This window comes from Pungitius pungitius, chromosome 11 (genome assembly GCF_949316345.1).
Source record: "Pungitius pungitius chromosome 11, fPunPun2.1, whole genome shotgun sequence".
In the NCBI taxonomy this organism is placed as follows: Eukaryota; Metazoa; Chordata; class Actinopteri; order Perciformes; family Gasterosteidae; genus Pungitius; species Pungitius pungitius.
The window spans coordinates 16346640-16367709 of NC_084910.1; the positions used below are offsets into that span (position 1 = coordinate 16346640).

Consider the following 21070-nt stretch of genomic DNA (forward strand, 5'->3'; position numbering starts at 1 on the left):
TCAAATTTGGAAGAAATAAAAGACGACTTGTTCATTATTGAAAGAAGGTTGTGGGTGTTGGCTGGTCGCAGGTTAATACTGTCAACAAACACACACCATCTACCAGCTGTCTCTGTCAGCACTTGGGACAAACAACATGATTTAGACCTCCTCTGTCTCACCTAGTGTCCTCAGCAACAGACACCTGCATTGTCTTCAAATTCAGAGCTGTAAGCGTCCCTGTTGTCGCCGGTCCAGCTGAAGAAATATCGCTTTAGAGCGACGGTTTCCATTAAAACTGTTGCTTTTCTCCTAGTCCTGTTTGCCTGCTGCCAGCTGTCCTTTCACCCAGTCCGTCTCACCCCATCTGCCGGCCCTCTTTCAGCCCGTCCCTCGTCCCACTTCCACTGTGCCACGTGAAATCTGCTGCCTGTTCTCACGCTGTCGACGTGTCACTGTAGAGAAGTTATTACGCCATCGGCCCATTCAGGGAGAGCCGTAAAGAGGCCAGTCGGGCCCATCAAGCCCTCAAGAGTGAAGAGCAGGTTCCGCCCAGCGGACCATGAATACTCCTGTGGGGACTTCCTGTTGGGAAGTGAACCCTGGTTGCTTAGTGTTGACTGAAAAATGGGGTTTATTACTTACAGTGTCAACAAGTGTAGAATGTCTGGTTTTCTTAAGTATTTTAAAAGTCTTACAATTGCAACGTATATTCACGTTTCCTTGGTACTCCGTGGTAAGTTTACAGCGACTGTGTAATACTTTATGGTATTTTAATCTCCACAGGGATCAATATAAGACTGCTGGAAGGCTTTGTGACTCATTATGTGAACATACCCTCACTCATCCAGGTCACGAGATGTCGAACAGTAGTAAGTCGCCGTGGTTTTGTGGGAGAACAGGTTCAACCCCTAAAGCCCGACCTTGCCTGGTGTGAACAAAAAAGTCATGAAAAAAGAAAATGTGATGGAAAAAAAGTTGGCGTAAAAATGTCAAAAAATAACTTATCGGACAATGTCCTGTAAATAAAATAAAAAAGACATTTGGTGGAAAACTGCTTGGGAAAAAAAATTATATTAGGTAATAATACATAATGTAAAATATCCCAAATATATATATATATATATTAATGTCATTCCAAAAATATTTGGCTAAGATGTGTCTTCAAAAAAAAAATCGAAAATATATTTGGTCAAAAATGTCATCAAGTAGAACTATCTTAGATAAAAAATAGGAAGGAAAAGTCTAAATATATTATCCGAAAAGGTTTCCGAAAAAAATATATTATTTAAAAAATGCCAATCAATATTGATGTGAAAGTGGTGCACTGTTGTATTAGATACCGAAAACAAATTGCTTTCGTTCTCTTGAAACTTGTATAAATATTGGAAACATTACAAGTGACCTAAGCAGCCCTCATTCTTGATAAGAGCCTTTTTATTATTAAAACATTCCAGTGGCAGCTTGTCATGAAAACTATTTAAGTGGCCTTTCACTTGACGGCGCACTGGCGAAGTGCCGGAATGACTCCGCAGTGAGAAAAGCCTCCGTCAGTTCCCGGAATAGAAATCCCATGTGGGTGGAGGGACGTGAACGCAACTCCCCTCTCCGTCAGCCTCGTGCGCACCGAGAACCGGCGCGGAGGATCCGTTCGGTCCGAGAGGAACTTTGGTACTTTTTTTTTCTTTTTTCATTTAATGTTACGCCCACAAACACTGATATTAGTCGGCCTCCGCCTCCGTCGTGACACCCCTCTTCCTCCTCCCCCTCCTCCTCCTCCTCCTCCGCCTGCTCTTTCCAGGTCAACCAATCACCTGTTGGGCGCGCGCCGCTCTGTCAGATTTCCCTCAGAGTGGATTTAATTGAGTCAAGTGAAGATAAAGAAACCGGCAGGAAATATCAACACCTCGCGGTAGAAATAAAACGGAAAACGGTCGGGCGAGCTCGAGGTGAACTTAACGCGGCTGTGACGTCGGGGACTTCAAAGGGAAAGCGCTCTAAAAAGTTCGCTTTGCCGCGTCGCTTCTCTTTCGTGTCGCCCGGGGGGGGGGGGGGGCGTTACAATGTTTTGAACTGGAGGACCCAGAGACCCGCCACGTTCCCCAGGTAAGGCTTTCATTCTTGTGGTTTTGACGTTGGATACCGAGTCAGCAGAGTCCCGCCCCCGCACACACACTCCAGACAACCAACGCGAAGTTCGCTCAGTTTCTGTTGTAAATACGACTCGGACGCACCGCGTCATTTGTACTACTGTTATGGACCTCTACTCCAATCCTTCTTTACCCAAAACAAAGGAGGAACGACAACAGCTTCCTGGTCGTTTGTCGTGCCGTGAGTGTAAAGCAGCTCATTGATTCACAGGTTTTATGTCAAACGTTGTCCCACTCTGACGTCTGAGGGACATCCGTGACGAGACATGAAGGGTTCCAGCTTGTAGAAGACATGTCTTGAAGAGCAGCTTCACCTGCTGCAGGGGTGCCCATGACAATAATTCTAGTTTTAGAAGGGGGGGGGGTGCTGTCTAGGGAGTTCTGCCCCTCTTTCACTTGTTGTCAGTCACACACTGGCATCTTCTTTTGACTGTCTTGTGGACAAATCTGTGTCTGAGCCCTGTGTCCTGGTCTGTCATTAAGAGATCAAATTCCCAAAGATTTTCCTCCCGCCATAATGAATATCTGTCAATCCAGCCACAAGATGGGAATTCATTTAAAGGGTTGTTCTCAGAGGGGGCTTTAAACTCTGTATTTATTATTTCCATCTGTGAAACCAGGAACGTTACGGCCTCCTAAAGCCCAACTTTATGTAAGACTTAAAGGAAGATATGTCATGCTTTTCAGTTGGGCGGCATCTATCCATGACCTTTTTATTTATTCATTTTTTTCATCGCAGCTATTTGCCCTTGTGATCCCAGGTGTTACTTCTAACATTGACAATGGACTCGCTGTGTTAAAGTCTCCCACTGAAACCACCACAGGAAGCCAGCATGAACATCACAAGGATCCTGACACGTCAAGTCTTAATGCGAAATGAGCAAATCCTCACACTGACACCTTTTCTTCCCTCCTATTAATTGGGATGATTTTCTACATCCAAATAATGTTTATTTTAGCTCTAAATTGCAGTTGAGTTGCTTTTTTGATGAAGCAATAACATTTCATTTCCAAGGAAAATACATAAAACAAGTTTAGCTACTTGCACCTGCTGAACTGCATATAGGTTTATGTGACGAAACTTATGCTGACAGTTGAAGCGGCAAGATCTGGATTTTTCTAATATCAGTGTTTCATATAAAGAGTATCAAAAACTTGATCATTTTATTTGATAATGTGGCTACCTGGCTGGAATCCTGACTTTCTACGGCAACATACACTCACCGGCCACTTTATTAGGTACCCCATGCTAGTAACGGGTTGGACCCCCTTTTGCCTTCAGAACTGCCTCAATTCTTCGTGGCATAGATTCAACAAGGTTCTGGAAGCATTCCTCAGGGAGTTTGGTCCATATTGACATGATGGCATCACACAGTTGCCGCAGATTTGTCGGCTGCACATCCATGATGCGAATCTCCCGTTCCACCACATCCCAAAGATGCTCTATTGGATTGAGATCTGGTGATTGTGGAGGCCATTTGAGTACAGCGAACTCATTGTCATGTTCAAGAAACCAGTCTGAGATGATTCCAGCTTTATGACATGGCGCATTATCCTGCTGAAAGTAGCCATCAGAAGTTGGGTACATTGTGGTCATAAAGGGATGGACATGGTCAGCAACAATACTCAGGTAGGCTGTGGCGTTGCAACGATGCTCAATTGGTACCAAGGGGCCCAAAGAGTGCCAAGAAAATATTCCCGCCACCATGACACCACCACCACCAGCCTGAACCGTTGATACAAGGCAGGATGGATCCATGCTTTCATGTTGTAGACGCCAAATTCTGACCCTACCATCCGAATGTCACAGCAGAAATCGAGACTCATCAGACCAGGCAACGTTTTTCCAATCTTCTATTGTCCAATTTCGATGAGCTTGTGCAAATTGTAGCCTCAGTTTCCTGTTCTTAGCTGAAAGGAGTGGCACCCGGTGTGGTCTTCTGCTGCTGTAGCCCATCTGCCTCAAAGTTGGACGTACTGTGCGTTCAGAGATGCTCTTATGCCCACCTTGGTTGTAACGGGTGGTTATTTGAGTCACTGTTGCCCTTCTATCAGCTCGAACCAGTCTGGCCATTCTCCTCTGACCTCTGGCATCAACAAGGCATTTCCGCCCACAGAACTGCCGCTCACTGGATGTTTTTTCTTTTTCGGACCATTCTCTGTAAACCCTAGAGATGGTTGTGCGTGAAAATCCCAGTAGATTAGCAGTTTCTGAAATACTCAGACCAGCCCTTCTGGCACCAACAATCATGCCACGTTCAAAGTCACTCAAATCACCTTTCTTCCCCATACTGATGCTCGGTTTGAACTGCAGGAGATTGTCTTGACAATGTCTACATGCCTAAATGCACTGAGTTGCCGCCATGTGATTGGCTGCTTAGAAATTAAGTGTTAACGAGCAGTTGGACAGGTGTACCTAATAAAGTGGCCGGTGAGTGTATGTTTGACAGCATTTCATAAATATAGAGAGTTTTGCTCTTTTCATGATTAACGTTTGCGAAGGACATTGATGAAAGTATCGGCATTTAGACTCTGGTTTGGCATTGTCAGCACTTTAGACGTGTACAGCTTAATATTATTGCTGCTGGAGGGAATGTCTACCACTGATGATTGCATAAAGCTGCCATTGTAGTCTACAGGAATGTATTTTGTTGCCATATTCCCTGCATGTGACACTTGTTTTTTTGTGTTGTGCGTTGCCACCCAGGTGTCGGGGGGTTGGGGGGTGTAATTCTCCTCTCATTGACAGCTAGAGGAGTGACAGCCCCAACCGGTTCCCCTCACCTGCTTTTCCTGCTCACGATCTTGGAATGTGACGAGAGCTTCTCGGGCCGAGCGGGTCCACACTCCTCAGCATTTAATCCCTCCAAATAGGCCCAGAAATATATCTGTTTTCATCTGTTTGAAGGAAGCAAATCTGGTTCAACAGCTAAACATATACACATCTGGGTTAATATAATTTAGCCCTGCACGTCCTTTCATACAATGCAGCAGAAACCAAATAGTTCAGAGCGGGACTTTATGTTTTGTTAATGCAAGTAAGTGCATTTTTAATTTTATTTTGTGAGTGCAAGTAAGTGGCAAAAGGAGGGACTTGTCTCAATTATGACAATTGGAAATAGGAGCATTTCTCATCCTGGCTGGAAACCTTGTGTGCATAAGATACTAATGGATGATGTCAGGCCTGCTACTGAAAGCAAAGTTTAAAAGACGGGAGGATTTGGTCGGTTTGCTTTTAATTGTGGCGACTAAAAAGAATATGTGGCTTGTTAAGAACTTCTGCAGATGTGAACTAAAGAAGCACTTTGACATCTGGATGTAGATGCCCCTTTGGTCTGAGTCATGCCACTGTGGTGAATGGGACCGATTTCCCAACTTGTTAATCCCGGGGGAAATATTTGAGAGTGTAAACCCCGTGTAACAACGATCAGGCTTTTCTAAGCTCTTCAATTACTAGTTCTCATTTTCAAAGTTTCTCCTCAGACCTTCTTGGGGTAAGATGTATGCGTCAATTTTAACCTGATACCCGTACTCCAACCTTTTTAGCTAATCGGCGTCCAGAGCTCGGGCTCCGTGGATTAATCCGCCGTTGTGCTCCGCGTGTGACGCGTTGTTGTTTTTTGCTGCGCTCGGCCTTCACCCCCCCCGCGGAGCGGACCGCCCTCGCGGCCCTTTTGTCTCCGCTGTGTGGCTGACGTAATGTAGCTGTTGTCAGTGTTGACTTTATGGTTTCGTGTACACAATGCTTAGCCTCACTTTTCCTTTCAGCCACTCGCCAACGGGGGGGCGGGAGTGTGGGTGGGGGGTCCTAACAGGGACAAGGTCGTTTCAGAGTGCTGCTGTGTGTTGTTTTCATCTTTTGGGAAGTAAATCATATGCTTTTTGTTTTTGTGTGTGTCAGCAAACTTTTTTTTATTTTACCTGTTTCTATTGGTTTCAAACCAAAATCCCCAGTAACAGTCAGTTACCTGAATCATTTCAGGCTGAGGAAGCGACTCGAGAACATCGTGTTGGTTTTGAAGAAATATCACACACAGTTATTTTTTTTGCACGACAGCAAATCTCATCCCCGGTGTAGCGCGTAGTTTAGTTAGTTTTGCACTCCTCCCTCAGGAGCTCTCTCACCTACAGTGCTGTTTGTTAGAACGAGGCGTTATGCACTGGCCTCACCTCTTTGATGAGGAAAAAATGACCCCATGACATCATCAGGCAAGTGCGACTACATTGGCTTCCAGCAGCATGACACACCTGGAATATCTCACCAGACTGTTGTTGGTGGGGTTGCATTGTGGGTAATTTAGGCTGCATGTTTTCACAAGGAAGAATGTGTAATAAAAGGAATGGGATCTCTGGTTCTGCTGTGTAAAGTTTCTTACATATATATTAAAAAAAAAAAAAATCAATAAATTTGTGATTGTTATTGGGTAATTTTGTTAACATCTCGGCTCTTCCCAACATGGCAGATAATAGAATGTTCAAATCCATTGGTCCATTGGCAGCAGCATTGAGGAAAGGTTCCTTCGTTGCGTTTGTTGACTGGCTTTTTTTATCTGGATTATTTTAAAGCAAATCGCACACAGCTGATAAGAGCCGAGGTTTGCAGTGAAAAGCAAGAGGGACCAGACTTTGAGCTCAAGGAGAGAGAAGACAAGCTTCCGGGACTCCCTTTTGCACGGACTGTGACTTCTTGTTATCCCAAGTCAGCTGTTTCTGCTGATTGATGATCTGTGGATGATAATCAGCTGCTTAACTCCCGGGTTTCTGTTTGAAAGTTCTCTTATGTGTCACCTCTGGGTAGTCATTGCTTCATTCACATACATAAACACGCGCACAATCACATGCACGCTCTGTTCACTCCCTGCCCGCTATCTATTCTCTATTATCTATTCTTGGGAGGCGCTTCCCTCCCCGCAATAATGTCCAATTATTTTGAGCACAAAACCGAGTTTTGTTCTTTTGATCCAACTCGACATGTGCTTTTTTCATTTTTTAATCGTCTCCAACTCACTGACACAGTGTTTTTTCTGTTTGTTTAGCCTGTAGCTTGTTGACAAAATACTGTTTGTCCTCTCTCTCTTTCTCGATAGTGTATGTGAGTGGACTTTAGCTGGAGGTCAGATAGTGAGATCCCGCACTGAATAATGGAACTTGTGTGGCGGTGTCTCGGTGCCTTGTTGCCCCCTGAAATTGTCAGCTTTTAATTGGAAAACTCCCCTTTAAATAAAAAGAAAAAGAAAATTTGTATGTGTGTAAATAAGCGTTTCACATCAATATTATCGTGAATAGTTAGACCATATATTTTTGAACAGATTTTCATTTTACAAATAACTTTTGGATTTTTTATTTTACTCATCAGGACGGACCTGTGCTAGAATTTCCATACAATGACAAATATTATTTTAATTATTATTCATTACATATATATATATATATATATATATATATATATATATACAGTATATACTTATTATTATTCCTTCTCATTCCATGTCCTTGGATGCCCACCAGAGAAAGAAGTCTTCGACATTTTAGACTCCACTTCCTGTCCCCTTCTGCCTCCAACCTCTCTCTCTCTCTCTCTCTCTCTGTCTCCATGTCGTTGTTTGGAAGCCCTCACTCACATCTCAGCTGTATATTTATCCCGCTGCTTCCACTCCGCCTGCATTCCCTGCAGCCTAATAAGGTCTGGATGCATGGAGGGTGAGCGGGAGGATGGTGGGAAAAGGTTGGACAACACCGTTCTAAAGAATTTCCCCACAAAATAGGTTTTGTATTTTTGTGTAGAGAGGACCGAAGGTCAGAATAGAAGGAAGATCCGTGTGATCTGGGCTTTTTAGGTAAAGCACTTTGATGTCGAACGCTATACAATTATAACATCTATACAACAGATGAATGTGACCTCAAAGTCAGTCCTTATGTGCTCCACAGTCCTCGTGGGCAATGTCTCCTGGTAGTATTTCATTGATTGTTGTCTGCAGATCAAAAGCCTTGAACGCAAAAGTCTTTTGTTTGTGACTCTTTGTGTTCACCCCCCCCCACACACACACACACACACACACCAGAGAGCTTAAAACCCAACGCCCTGACCTCTGCCTTCTCTTTCACTATTGTTTCCTCTCTACTGTAAAGGGTTTTCTCCACCACAGGCTCCTTTCACAAACCCAGGGGATTTCTGTTTTTTCTTTTTTTTTTTTTTTTACAGTGCCACTACTCAGCGGTGAAATCCCGCTGTGTGAACAGTCGCCCCAATCTCTGATACGCCTTCAGACGCGCAGCAGATTAGATTACTGCTGTATTCCATGAAGAAAGCAGCTCTCAGTAGCTGACTCCCATGTCTTTGCCTTTTTTTTTTTTTTTTTTTTTTTTAGATATGCCCCAACATAACATGGAGAGCACCAGGAGCCCGTGGCAGCAGGGCCTTCGGCCGCCGTGGATGACCCGAGTGGCCGGAGGTCAGAGCCCCGCCTCCTCGGGGGCGGAGTCGGACACGGAGAGCAGCAGCACGGAGAGTGAGAGGGTGAGTGAGGGAGATGAAGCTCTGTCATGTCACACAAGGGGGGGGGTGATACATGAAATCCTCCCCGGGAGCTGCTAGTTGGAGCAGCTGAACCAGCGAGTCTGTTCCCCATTACAAGTTATTACTATTTACTGTTTTTACATTTTTCTATCTGTCAGTCCTGCATTAAAAAGCTGGAGGGGGGCTCACTGCGGTACCTGCCATCGCCCTCAATACTCCAACGCCGAATCACTGAGATTGACCAACAGAAGGAGGAACTAAAGATTGAAGTGAGCATGCTGACCAGTCACAGACGGCTCAAAAAACATCTTTTTGTCCCGTTTAAGCAAAGACCTGATGTGGTTCAGTGTGTTGCAAACTGTGTAGCAGGCTACTGAGATAAAGCTGGAATTAGGGTTAGGGTTAGAATTGTTGTCCAAGGAAACAGCGAAAATACTTGGATTGTTTTTTTCTGCTGAGGTTGCACATATCGGCCTGCGAGCCGTCTCTAAACATGGACCCGGTCAGGTCACCTTTGATCTGCTGAGGCGTCTGGTCAATCAGCCCGTCGGCGTGTGCTGTCCTTTCAGCTGCAGCTGGAGATCGCGCTGCTGCAGGGAGAGCTGCAGACGGAGCAGAGCCAGCTGCGCAGACACACGCAGAAGCTGCACGCTCTACAGCAGGAGGCCAGACAGAAGGAGAGCCACAGACCCACGGACAGACACAAGGTATCCGCGGGATGATTATTCATGAGTAACAAGGGATGCTGCATTTCTGGACCGATAGCCATAACTGTTACATTTCTCTATACATGTGGATACCTTATATAGGTGTCTGCATATATTAACATATACAGTGTGTTCATGCAGACACCCATCTATCTATAGATAGATATACTGATGTGTATGCATATATACACACTCATCAAAATATATATATATATATATATATATATATATATATATATATATATATATATATTTAGATAGATGCGTTGTTGCGCATCAGCCACACTGGAAAAGTCTGCTGTAAGAATTTGACGCGTAGAAATGTGTGCGCTCAGTGACAGACATCAACACAAGATCACATTGAGTATAAGTTAGTTTCCATGAAATGACTGTTGGAGCTGTTTTGAGGTCAGTCGTCTGCAGTGATTCAGAACAAAGTGTTATTTATTATTGAAAAAGCATTAGCATTGCTTCAGGTAAATGACTGTACTGATGCTTCACTGTCTGTCCCTGCAGGAGCGTGAGAGACTGGAGGAGGAAAGACGGAGGCTCGAGGGGCTGAAGGGGAGGTATGACGAGAAGGAGAAACTGATCTCCAGTCAGCCAGAAGGCCAGAGAGAGCAGCTAACGCTGCAGCTGCAGCAGGTGAGAGTGAATGTTAAGTTATAAAGAACTTCATTTATCCTTGGGTTAAAAAGAACAAACCTTTTAACAAATTGGAGGAACTGAGGTTGCATAGAGTGTGATTGTTCAGAACCTGTTCCATCGGGTGTGTCAACGTATCAGTTGAACACACACAGACACACACGGGTTGTTTATTTCTTTTTTGAGAATGTGAGAGAACAGGATGGGAGACCGGGTGCAGTCCAGACGGTTGATAGCTTGAGACAGGACGGATTTATTGGAAAGGTTCTTTTCAGAAACTGGTTTGTCTATAATTGCGCCACAGCGGAAAGACTCATGACAGACAGGTATTTTGGTAATGATAGTACATGTGTTTTCTTTCTTTTGAAAATGTTCTTCAGCTTCCTTTTCGCATTACAGTATTACAGCAATAAATGACGGATTTACAGAAGTTTTATTCTTAAGTAAATTTCTAAGATAGTTTCCACCATGGAGCAACATCTCTTGATTTTCTATCATAATAATTTCTTACATTTTATTAGCTATATAAAAAACCCTAACTCTAACAAAAAACACCAGTGATGAAACATGTTTACAGACTACTTTGGGGAAAGGTTAAAAGAACTAAAAAGTGTTACGCATAAGATGAAGTTGGTTTCACAAAATGAAGAGCGGCTGTCACAAAAGGATCCTGTTAGACCATCTGCTCCCTTGTGAATGCAGGAAAGGGAGGCGATGGAAGCGGCAATGCGAGCCTTTGAAGACTGGGAGTTTCGAGTTCTGGAACAAGAGAGCGCCCTCGATGAGGAGGACGCGAGCGCGGCGGACAAAAACAAGGAGGGGGGGGAGAGCGGCGCGGACGTGGCGAAGGAAATGTTACGTCAGCAGCACGCGATCAACACCGCGCAGGTAAACGGCAACATCCAGAGAACCATCTGACGAGGTCAGCTGATCTGGCGGATGTTGGATTAACCCTCCAACAAACCTCCCTCCGACACGGACGTGTGAAGGTGGACAAAATAACAGGAAGTCCAAAACAGCAGCCCTGCAAACTATGACTAAGAGTTGTAAGAATTTTCATTCACAACGTGTGGTGCCTTTTAATTAGGTGTTCCTGTTATTTTGCCCACCCATTTCAGATGTAGAATAATGAATGATGTGTAAATGTTCAACTAATGTAAAAAGCTCACTTGTGTTCATCAAGGTTTTTATTTATCTATAAAATAACACCTGTATTCCCACCATACTGAAGGATTCCACCACCCACCTCCCTATAATCTGCGTCTATTAATTGGTAGAAAAAGTATGTATATTCATGGACTGGAAGAGAGAGACAACCCTCCACAGAGATCCAACAGTAACACATTTGACACATGGCGGGCTCTGTTCTTTATTTGGGCAATGATTTATTGACCTGAACAAATGTCTGCAATGCTTTATTAAATATCTGAGATTTAGAAATGTGGAGGGAACCTGCATTTTCCACCTTGTCGTCTTACTCCTATTTAAAATCACTGAGGCTGTACCTAAAGAAGCTGGTGCAGTTAGCTAAATGCTAACATCAGCATGCAAAAATGCACATGCTGAGAAAGCTAAAATGCTAATGTTTATCAGGCACAATATTTGTATGCAAACATTTGCTAATTATACAAATGTGAATGGCAATAGTTCACATTTAAGAACATGCTAAGAGTAGCTTTATTGACAATCTCTCTCTGGTCATTCTCTCGTATCATGAGTTCAAGAGTCAGAAAAACATGTCTGCAACCTCCTGTTTCCAAATCATTACATGTCATTTAGCTGATGCTTTTATCCAAAGCGACTTGCATTGAATTGTAACCCATAGCTTACATTTTGCCTGGGGAGCAATTTGGGGTTGGGTGTCTTGCTCAGGGACACTTCGACATGGCACATGGAACAGCCGAGATTTGAACCGCCAACCTTGTGGTTCCCAGCACATCCCACTACTTCATGTGCCACCATCACCCAAATCATTTCTGAAGCCTCCACCAAAAAACACGAACAACTGGGTGCTGCAATTTTGTTTACACTCTGGAAGGAAGTTGACGATTCTTTTTCCATTCACATGTTCTTTCCTTAAGAACACGTGGAAATCGACAACGGATTACATGGAGAAATAATAGCCAATTGTTCCTCAATTAGCTGGCGTATGTGAGAGGAGGAGGAGGAGGAGGAGAAGAAGAAGAGGGGGATTGTGTGTGGAATGGTAGTTGACTCAGCTGCAGTGAGGCAAACTCATCTCTATGCCCCCCCCCCCCCTTCCAATCTTTTGGTCTGTGTGTCATATTTCCTGAAGTACTGCTTTATCAGTTGGTCATTACTTCTGACTTCCACTCTCAGCCCTGCCTTGCCCCTCATTTACTTGCAAATTGGACGCTGGTTTTGCATGGCGTCCCCGGGCCTCTGGCTCGACGCTCACACGCACCGGGGGGACATTTTCCCAAACGTTGCACCACAGCGCGATGAAAAGATTAAAGCGAACCCGGGGCCAGCCCAGATGAATCCGATACAGCGCGTGCCGTTTCTGACGGGGATCGTGGTGTGTGAGTTTTCAGGAGCGAGTGCTGCAGTTCCAGAGTCAGCTGAAGGAGATGGAGAGGGAGAAGGAGAGGGACCTGAACGCCTTGAGGAAGGAGAGGAGAGATCTCGTCCACACCAACCAAACAGTAAGATGATGTTGCTGCTACTTAACAACAACAAAGTAATTAATTCAGTTCCTTTCTTTTTTTACGGGACAAAGATGGCGACTGCAGACACTGGAACACACGTTTATTTGATTGTCCAGATTTGCAGCATATACTAGTGAAACAAATGTAGTGTTGGTTTATCAAAGATGCAGCAGATGCATAGATGGCTTCTTGCACAACTTCTATGCTTGTGGATGCATGTTTATAAAGTAGGATTATTAGGTTACCTAATTTAATACTTGCTTCTCTTGTTTTTGATTTGTGTTTCCATCAGTCACTAATTAGACTGAGAAGGGACTTTATCACACAGCCAGTGGTTTGCTTTTTTCATCCGATTTTCGTGACACCAGTTGAAATGAGGAGGAGACTAGACCTGGGTGTGGAAAATGCAAATTACACTTGACGGGGAGAGAGAGAGAGAGGGAGAGGGGGAGAGAGAGTGTGGGAGGGTGGGACGGAAGGAAAAGGGATAGAGGGAGGAGTAAGCAATGTAAGGGAGGGTGCTGCCTTTGTGAGTGATTGTGTGTGTGTGTGTGAGAGGTAGAGAAGGCAAGCTGGGAGAAGTTCCACATCCTTTTTGACGAGCGGTAAGCCCCCCCTCCTCCCCAAAGACACACTTGCATCGATCCGACCGCTACGGTTGTGTTTATGGGAAAAATATTGTTTGCTTTATCCGGTTGAGTAATAGAGAGGGCAGGGGATTGTGTGAAGGGAGAGGCAGAACGGAGGAGGAGAGGAAGAACTAGACTGTGTCAGACAAGTGTGCATGACTACGGCGTGACCTCGTGCAGGACGCGGCTCACCTCCTCTGACACACACTGAGCTTTTAATACACTACTCTGTAGTGTCGGATTGTAAAATGACTTGTGTAGTAGATAGTTCCGTCAGGATGAATCTGATTTGGATTTCCTCGTGGTAGGAGACAATAACGGGATCATCAGGAGCCCGTTGCATCAGGCTTCACGGTGCACACATTGCCTGAAGGAGACGGATAAGGGTTAAATTGCTCATGTGTTAGTGAGTCAAGCAGAGAGGGGGTGAGTCACGGGGAAAGATAGAGAGACAATGATACTTCATGATTCTTCTTGGGAAGGGAAACTTTAATTCTCAGCCAGATGTGGTATGTCGGACGCGGCTGCTTTCATCAGCCATCTTTTTACTAATTCAATTAAACTGTTTGTAGCATTTGAGCCTTGCAGCCGGTGCAGCAATTCAAATGCAATTTCAATCTGGTCCTACAGGTTCTCAAAGAGAAGAAGCCGCTCGCTGATTGGTCCAACATCACCGGCTCGGCCCCCTGCATGATGTCACTTTCCCCTTTGACTGTTCACAAGCCTCCTCAGGTGTTTACTACTCATTCATTTTCATTATCAATTTATTATTATTGTATATATATATTTTTGTCCTCAACAAAGCTATCAATTCTTTAGTTTGAAATGTTGAAACTCCTTGAAAAGCTCTGGTTGTGATATAGAAAAGAAAAGCAGCATTTATTCACCCGTTTCAGAGGCTGCCGTAGACCAATCGTTTTATCGTTTTGCAGGAACCGTGCAGAGCATCGGGCAGTTTGCCAAGAAGACGGAGCTCGCATCGCAGCAGCAAAGCCAGCGACAGGCCGGTGTCAGCGCATGGTGAGCTACTCTCGGGATTGCTCTGTGCTGTAGAACAATAAACGCTCTCTCTCTTTTTTGTCTGACTGTTTGTTCAGTTCCCGCCCTATTAGTCAAAATCCAAGGTGTGTCAGGGGAGGACGGCAGGCTGTTATTACCGTTTGGTACAAAGCAGGATTTTCCTGTACAGGTTCCAGATGAGCCATGAAAGCTTAATCTCTTCAGCGGTATCGCTTTTTCACACCCACCCACGCTCACACGCGCGCACACACACACACACACACACACACACCTATTTCTCACCATAAAATCCTGGTAGCCAGATCTACGGGGTCAAGTCTCGTCTTGCCAGGTGCGCTTCCCCTTAGTCACGTCCCCCCGAAAGCCGTGACTGAAATGTTCTTAATCCAATTCATCGCGCAGCCTCTTCTTCTTCTCCTCCTCCCACAGCTCACATGCAGTTACTCCTGTTGACTGGAGCACGTCTTCCCCTTGTTTCCTTCCCCTCTCAGGGTCGGCGAGGACGCTCCCAGACACCCAGAGCCCAGAGGCCTTCTCCTCCCCCCCCATCGCCACCCACAGGCTCAGCAACGGCCACGGCGTCGCCCACAGACACGTGAACGGCTTCCTGACTCCGTGCAACAGCACGACGAGCTCCCGCGCCGCCAGGTCAGCTGCTGCTGCCACGCTCGCTCGACCAGCTCTGGGGGGGGGGAATTAAGCGCTTACTTGGGGCATTTGCACGCAGTTTGGGCCAGTGTTGTTGGTCATGTACTCGACAACGATCTGAGTCCAAATCGTCCAATCCTTAAATTACCTTACGAATAGTTGAATGTTCCGGCCCAGTACTACTTATTTGCAGATAAAACAAAAAGTGACGACACTGTCTTCAATCAGTTGTAGTAAGTTATGGTTTGGCTGCTTTTTTTCCCCCAGATCTGAAATAGAAGAAGCAAAGTAACCCAAAATCTGACAAGTAGCCAGTTTTAATGAAAGCTGAAATAATCAGTTCGTAGCATCGCTGTCGTGCTACTTGTTGTGTCATGCACACATGGTCCTATAAAACCTATTTTTCAGATGTGACATACATTCTTACATTGCAATGCAGACTAATAACTCTTATGTAACTTTGTAATCATTTATAATACTGTAGACACGTACTTTGACTTTTATATTCCCCTAGATTGCAAGCAGACGATCGAACGTCTGAAATGATAATCAAAGTATGAATGAACATTCACTGAGAATGCAGTTCTCCGCATCCTTCTCCGCACACCATCTTCAGCCTGAATAGGTTTAGCCGAAGCCGTCGTTTCGACTGATTTTAAAGAATCCTGTCTCTTCCCCTCGCAGCCCGTCTCTGTTGGATCTCGTGGAGATCGAGAAGAAGCTGAGGGAAGCCAAGGCAGAGAGAGAGCGGCTGCTCAGAGAGAGGGTGAGTCACCTCCTCGCCGACACCTCGTAATCGCCAGCGACACGCGGCATCGGACACGGCCGTCCGATCAATGACACCCACTCGGCCTCGACGATACAGACCTGCGAAGAGCCGACACTGAACGAATGATTAGCCAGACGGCTGTGTGAAGTTCGTACTGGGGGGATTGTTTGCGTTTCTCTTTTGGATGCACATATACATCATGTCTTCAAGGTATTCAGAGGGAATAAGCTAATAATTTTCAATGTGTTCACTCAGGAAGAGCAGCGCTGGTTGCTGTTGGAGGAGAGAAAGCAGAAAGAGCAAAACTCAACCATCATCAAACCAGAGGAGCAGGTGACCCATCAACGGCTTGAGCTGGATCCAGAGCCAAAGGAGCAACCGAAGGCCAGTTCTCCACCGAACTCCCCAGCGGTACGATGGCCTTTCCACACATATGATGATGATGATGATGATGATATTTTCTATCAGCCAAGTCACAAAAAGGATAAAGATGGAAGCAATAGATCCACAGATAAAAACGTGTTTATTCCCCTTACTGTTCTTCCTTGTCAGAATCTGACTTCCCATAGCTATTCTCATACTGGCTAACTCATAGCGCCATCTAGTGGGCTGTCGGGGTGTTACCAAATGATTGGATTACATTTTCCTTCATAGTAGTTACACAAAGGTAGTTACTTTCATATTTGAAAATCCCATAATTTCATTGGCCAGTTAAATATAAATCGCACCAACCTCGACCAATCATTGGTTAATAAAGACTGTATTTTGAAACTGTTGGTGAGCCAAAGTTTGCTCAGAAGCAGCAGCAGCAGTGAGAGTAAACAGAATATTTGTTGTCAGTCATTACAGCCGATGGTGGCATGAGAAAAATGCAGCCTTGAGTTACGCAAGGTAACGCAAGTCCTGACCTAAACTACCCAGAATTCCACTTGGCCTGGTTCGAGGTTCAGGTGTGTTGTTAGTATCAGTGGATGTAGCCGTTAGCCTGACTCAAAGATACTTTGAATTTTCACACTTGCAGTCTTCAACTCCTCGGAGGGCTTCATGGAACCTTTCTAAACAGACGCAGCACCCACAACCTGTTGACACACGTTTATTTATTACATTTGTGGAATACCCCTTTTAAGAGTGAAACATAGTTTTTAGCGGACTTTAAATTCCACTGTTTCAAACATTGATTTGATATTTACCTAAAATAGCACTCGGATTTGGCCATCCTGTCATTGAATGTAACGATTGATGTCAAAAGTTAAATAAATACAGTTAAGTTCAATTTTAGAATAAAGAAATATTAATGATGCATTCGTGTAAGTACACTACTAAAAAAATTAATCATGTTTTCAGGCAATACTCTAGTTCAGGGTCATGGTTAAAATACATTGTCAGACAAACAGATAGTAGGCCGGATAAATGAGATGAAGAACACTGCTGATCACACGCAGCGCTTAAAGTGGGGCCTGATGTCGAGCTGTTGTGGAGCCACCCGTCAGGGTTCGTACGCTCATCCTTTGTGTGATCTGGTTGCAGAAAGCCCTGCAGCCGCACGGCCTGCCGCTCTTCCTCTCCCCCAACTTTGACCTCCGCGCCCACGTGGTGTCTCTGGGTCACGGGGTGTCCGGCTGCGTGGACCTGCGGCTGACGCCCCGGCGCTGCGCCGGCTTTCTGACCAAGCGAGGGGGTCGGGTCAAGACCTGGAAAAAGAGATGGTTCCTGTTTGACATGGACCACAAACGACTGGCCTACTACACAGGTCAGACCCGTTGCGAGAGCGCTGTGCACGTCACTGTTGGTTTGCATGCATTTGCACACCGCTAGCTCACCCAAAGAAAGTCAAACGAGCTGTGGAATGGGCTGTAAAAACCACCAAGATGTTTTGCATCTTCATCTTCCTACTTTTTTCTTGTGTATTCTGTTGCATTTCCACTTTGTCCTAACGAGTGTGTGTGGTCGCCACTTGTTTCCACTTTTCGATGCAGATTGCGACGAGAGGAAGCTGAAGGGAGTCATCTACTTCCAGGCCATAGAAGAGGTTTACCTCGACCACCTACGAACGGCCACTTCTGTGAGAAGACACGTGATGTTATTCTGCATATTAAACAAGTTTATACACTGCTTAGCTGTTAAGTCCATTGGTTCTCAACTTGGGCATCTGGCCCCTTCAAAGGGTCAGAGGATGAATCTGAGTGGTTACGAGATGATTAATGAGGCTGCAAAGAAGGGAAAAACATTCTGGTAAACTTGTGTTCATATCATTTGCTGTTTTTCAATATCTATGAGTATTTTTTGTTATTCGAGGCAAATTATTGCATTGAACAATAAAAAAAACAGCACTATTTAAAACTAAAGCAGCTTATTATGCATCAATGCCGCTCACCCAGTTCTATGAGAGCAGCATTGATACAACAGTTAACTTGAAGCTCTTTTTATCAGATTTAAATTAAGTTAAGGAAATGTTTAATCTCTGGTGAGATTAGTGACATCTTGAGGGTGGTCTTCAGTCAGAAGGCTTGGTCTCCCTCATGTGTGGATGGTTATTGTCTCATTATTACTGTCTGTCTCCTCTCCTCAGTCCCCGCGGCCCAGTCTGACGTTCTGCGTGAAGACATACGACCGTCTTTTCTTTCTGGTGGCCACCAATCCAGTGGCCATGCGGATCTGGATGGACGTCGTTGTCACGGCAACAGACGAGCACAGCCGCTACTGACCTCTTGCAAGAGTCACTTAAATGGAACAAAAACGAAGCCACTGAGCGGAAAGTACCAGTGAGCCCTTTAACCGGGTTCCAGGGGCCGGGTTGAGCCGAGGTTTGGAGGGGATTCTGCAACCCGGACTGATGAATCCTGGGAAATGTGTGAGGCGCCGTGGTTCGAGATGCCGGACAGAGGGGGAACGGGGGCTTGATGCCTGAGTGGCCGAGTAGCTGCACACTGGGAGTCTGTTACTGGGAGGTTTCGCCCTTTGAGCCCCATAGCTCTCGCTGCTGGTCACAGGGCTGGTGTAGCATGACACGCTGCAACAGGGGGGTGGACACAATAATCGCAACTTTGTGATATAATGCAATTGGAAATAGAACCACCCTGCAATTCAAATGCAATACTCGACTACCACAGAGGTCTGGCATTGTTCTGTGACTGTTTGTGCTTCTTTTGGTACTTTGTGTTGGATTGTTTTTATATTGTCGGGTGTTTCCACTGATATGTGTATCTGTGTTTTCATAAATTACATTTTTACTATTAAGTTATTATATAGAAGTTTATATGGGTTTGATATGCAAATAAATGAAGACATACACCATTATGAATGCACTACTAAATCTTTATTCATAAAAAGGTTTGCTTTCAATGTAAATATTTAGATGTTATAGAGATCAAATAGGAAAAGATTTTTCTTTCATGCATTCTTGCTGGATTCATATTTCTCACCATTGCAATCTCTGCGTTTTCATACTTTCTATTCTTCCCATTTTCTTCCTGTAGTGCTTCTTGATAACATTTCAACATTTACTAGTTATTGGTTCAGTGTCAAGTGCCCTGTTTTTATCCAATGGTGTTTTAACCAAATATGTTATTGCACATTCTTCTGAGAAATTAGGGATGGAGGAACATTTATGGTTTTTAGTTTAAAAATAATGTTTCTTATTCAAAAATATGAATGCTCGATCCAACACACTTCTTTTGTTCTTATTTGAGGTTTCGTAAAACTACCAACTGTTTCCTCGATGTCTGCAGGCTGCAGTAAGTCTGTGGAAAGTTTTAATTTTTTTGTTCAAGCACTTTCTACCTAACTGAAAAGTTTGCACTTTGCTTGATTTCAAACACATTCATTTAATTATAAAAATCCACAAGGTTCATGTGGCATTTTTCATAATATTTATCTCCCTGTGTGTTGACTTACGTCACAGCTCATGTTTCATGGCTCAGTCACATAAACATCTTGGAACTCTGGGCAGTGTTTTATGCACTAAAACATTTTCTTACATTTCTCCGGGGGACGCCACGTCCTGGTGAAAACAGACAAATCCACCGTGGTGGCGTGCGTAAAGCGCCAAGGCGCCACTCGCTCACTGCGGTTACACAGGTAAGAGAACAGGGTTTGACTCTAATCAAGAGTAGCTCTTGACGGAGGCCAGGCCTGCCTGAACGGGTCATTGACACCATTCAGAGTGCAAGAGCTGCCTCCACTCGCTTTCTTTACAGTGGTAAATTGCGGGTTTTTAAGGAATGGTTCCTTTCCAGTGTTCAGTAGTTCACCTACTGTGTTTCCTACAAGATCTAGTAGACGGGGGCAAAGCTTTTTCCACTATTAAAGTGTATTTGGCGGCTATCTCAGCCTGTCATTTAGGCTTTGGAGCGAAGCCGGTGGGGCTTTTAGTAAGTCGTTTCATGATAGGCTCCCTGTTTCCAAGCCCTCTGTGGGATCTATTGGTGGTGTTTGAGACCCTCCCTCAACACCCTGATTTTGTGCCTTTTACGTGCCGTGTTTTGTTTTGCTGTGTGGTGTGTGTGTGTGTGTGTGTGTGAGAGAGAGTGTGAGATTCTCCTCAGGTGTGATGGTGATGTCACGCCTGCAGCTGCAGCTGATCAGCTGATCAGCAAAGGATAAATGGCGGTGCCAAGCCAGGGTTTAGGGTGGTTGTGGCAGTGGAGGCCAGAGTAAGCAGAAAGGTGGTGGAGTCGTCAGTTGCAGACCAGTTGCAGACCAAAGAAGCCAAGCTCGTCTTCCTTCTGAAGATTGTTTTCAGTTGCTTTTTGTTGAGTCTTGTCCATTAAATACTTGTCTGTTAAGACCTCCCGGGTTTATTATTTTAGGGACGTAACAGTGCCTAAGGTGGTGGAGGCAGCGTACAATGTCCCACGGTGGAGCTCTCAGCTTTTCACCCACCTCCTGTTTCCTCCTCAGAGGAGCAGATCAGCAGGTTTCAGCAAAGCGGATCAGCTGTTCGTGTCCTGGAACCATTGTCCCGTCAGAGCCTGTCCCACTGGATTGTAGATGCCCACATCTTCCGCCCACATCTCTAGCAAATAGTTGTATACAAAATATCATATTCATCTAAAAGCATACTATGCTACAAAAATAATATATTATATTACTATATTATTAAATTGGCATTATATAGTATGTCATGCAATGAAAATGTAACAAGTATTCTTTCAGTGTATATACAGCACATCAAAAGTACATTCAAAAATAAAATCTATTAGTTATTGTGCAATAAAAAGTCACAGTATATTATGTCAAATTGAATATCATACAGAACACCATAAAAACATTTACTCAACCCTGGAGTTTTAATCATAGCAAAGAATAAAAACATAATGTAACATGCTGTAAATAACT

The 21070-nt window shown here is 44.5% G+C and overlaps 1 protein-coding gene across 2 annotated transcripts; it reads left to right on the plus strand.

Annotated features, from left to right (window-relative positions):
- The first annotated feature begins 1629 nt into the window (after positions 1–1629).
- Positions 1630–20102, plus strand: phldb3 (pleckstrin homology-like domain, family B, member 3). 2 transcript variants are annotated; one of them, XM_037454867.2, is made up of 15 exons: positions 1630–1650; positions 8498–8646; positions 8805–8915; positions 9216–9353; positions 9870–9998; positions 10701–10886; positions 12554–12664; positions 13927–14028; positions 14229–14316; positions 14808–14964; positions 15649–15730; positions 15989–16144; positions 17261–17483; positions 17710–17795; positions 18303–20102. In XM_037454867.2, exons 2-15 carry the CDS (start codon positions 8500–8502, stop codon positions 18435–18437), a joined length of 1851 nt encoding a protein of 616 aa, XP_037310764.2. In that variant the 5' UTR covers positions 1630–1650; positions 8498–8499; the 3' UTR covers positions 18438–20102. The 2 variants fall into 2 exon arrangements, with proteins under 2 accessions (XP_037310764.2, XP_037310763.2); XM_037454866.2 differs by lacking the exon at positions 1630–1650 and adding an exon at positions 1758–2085.
- The last annotated feature ends 968 nt before the right edge of the window (positions 20103–21070 follow it).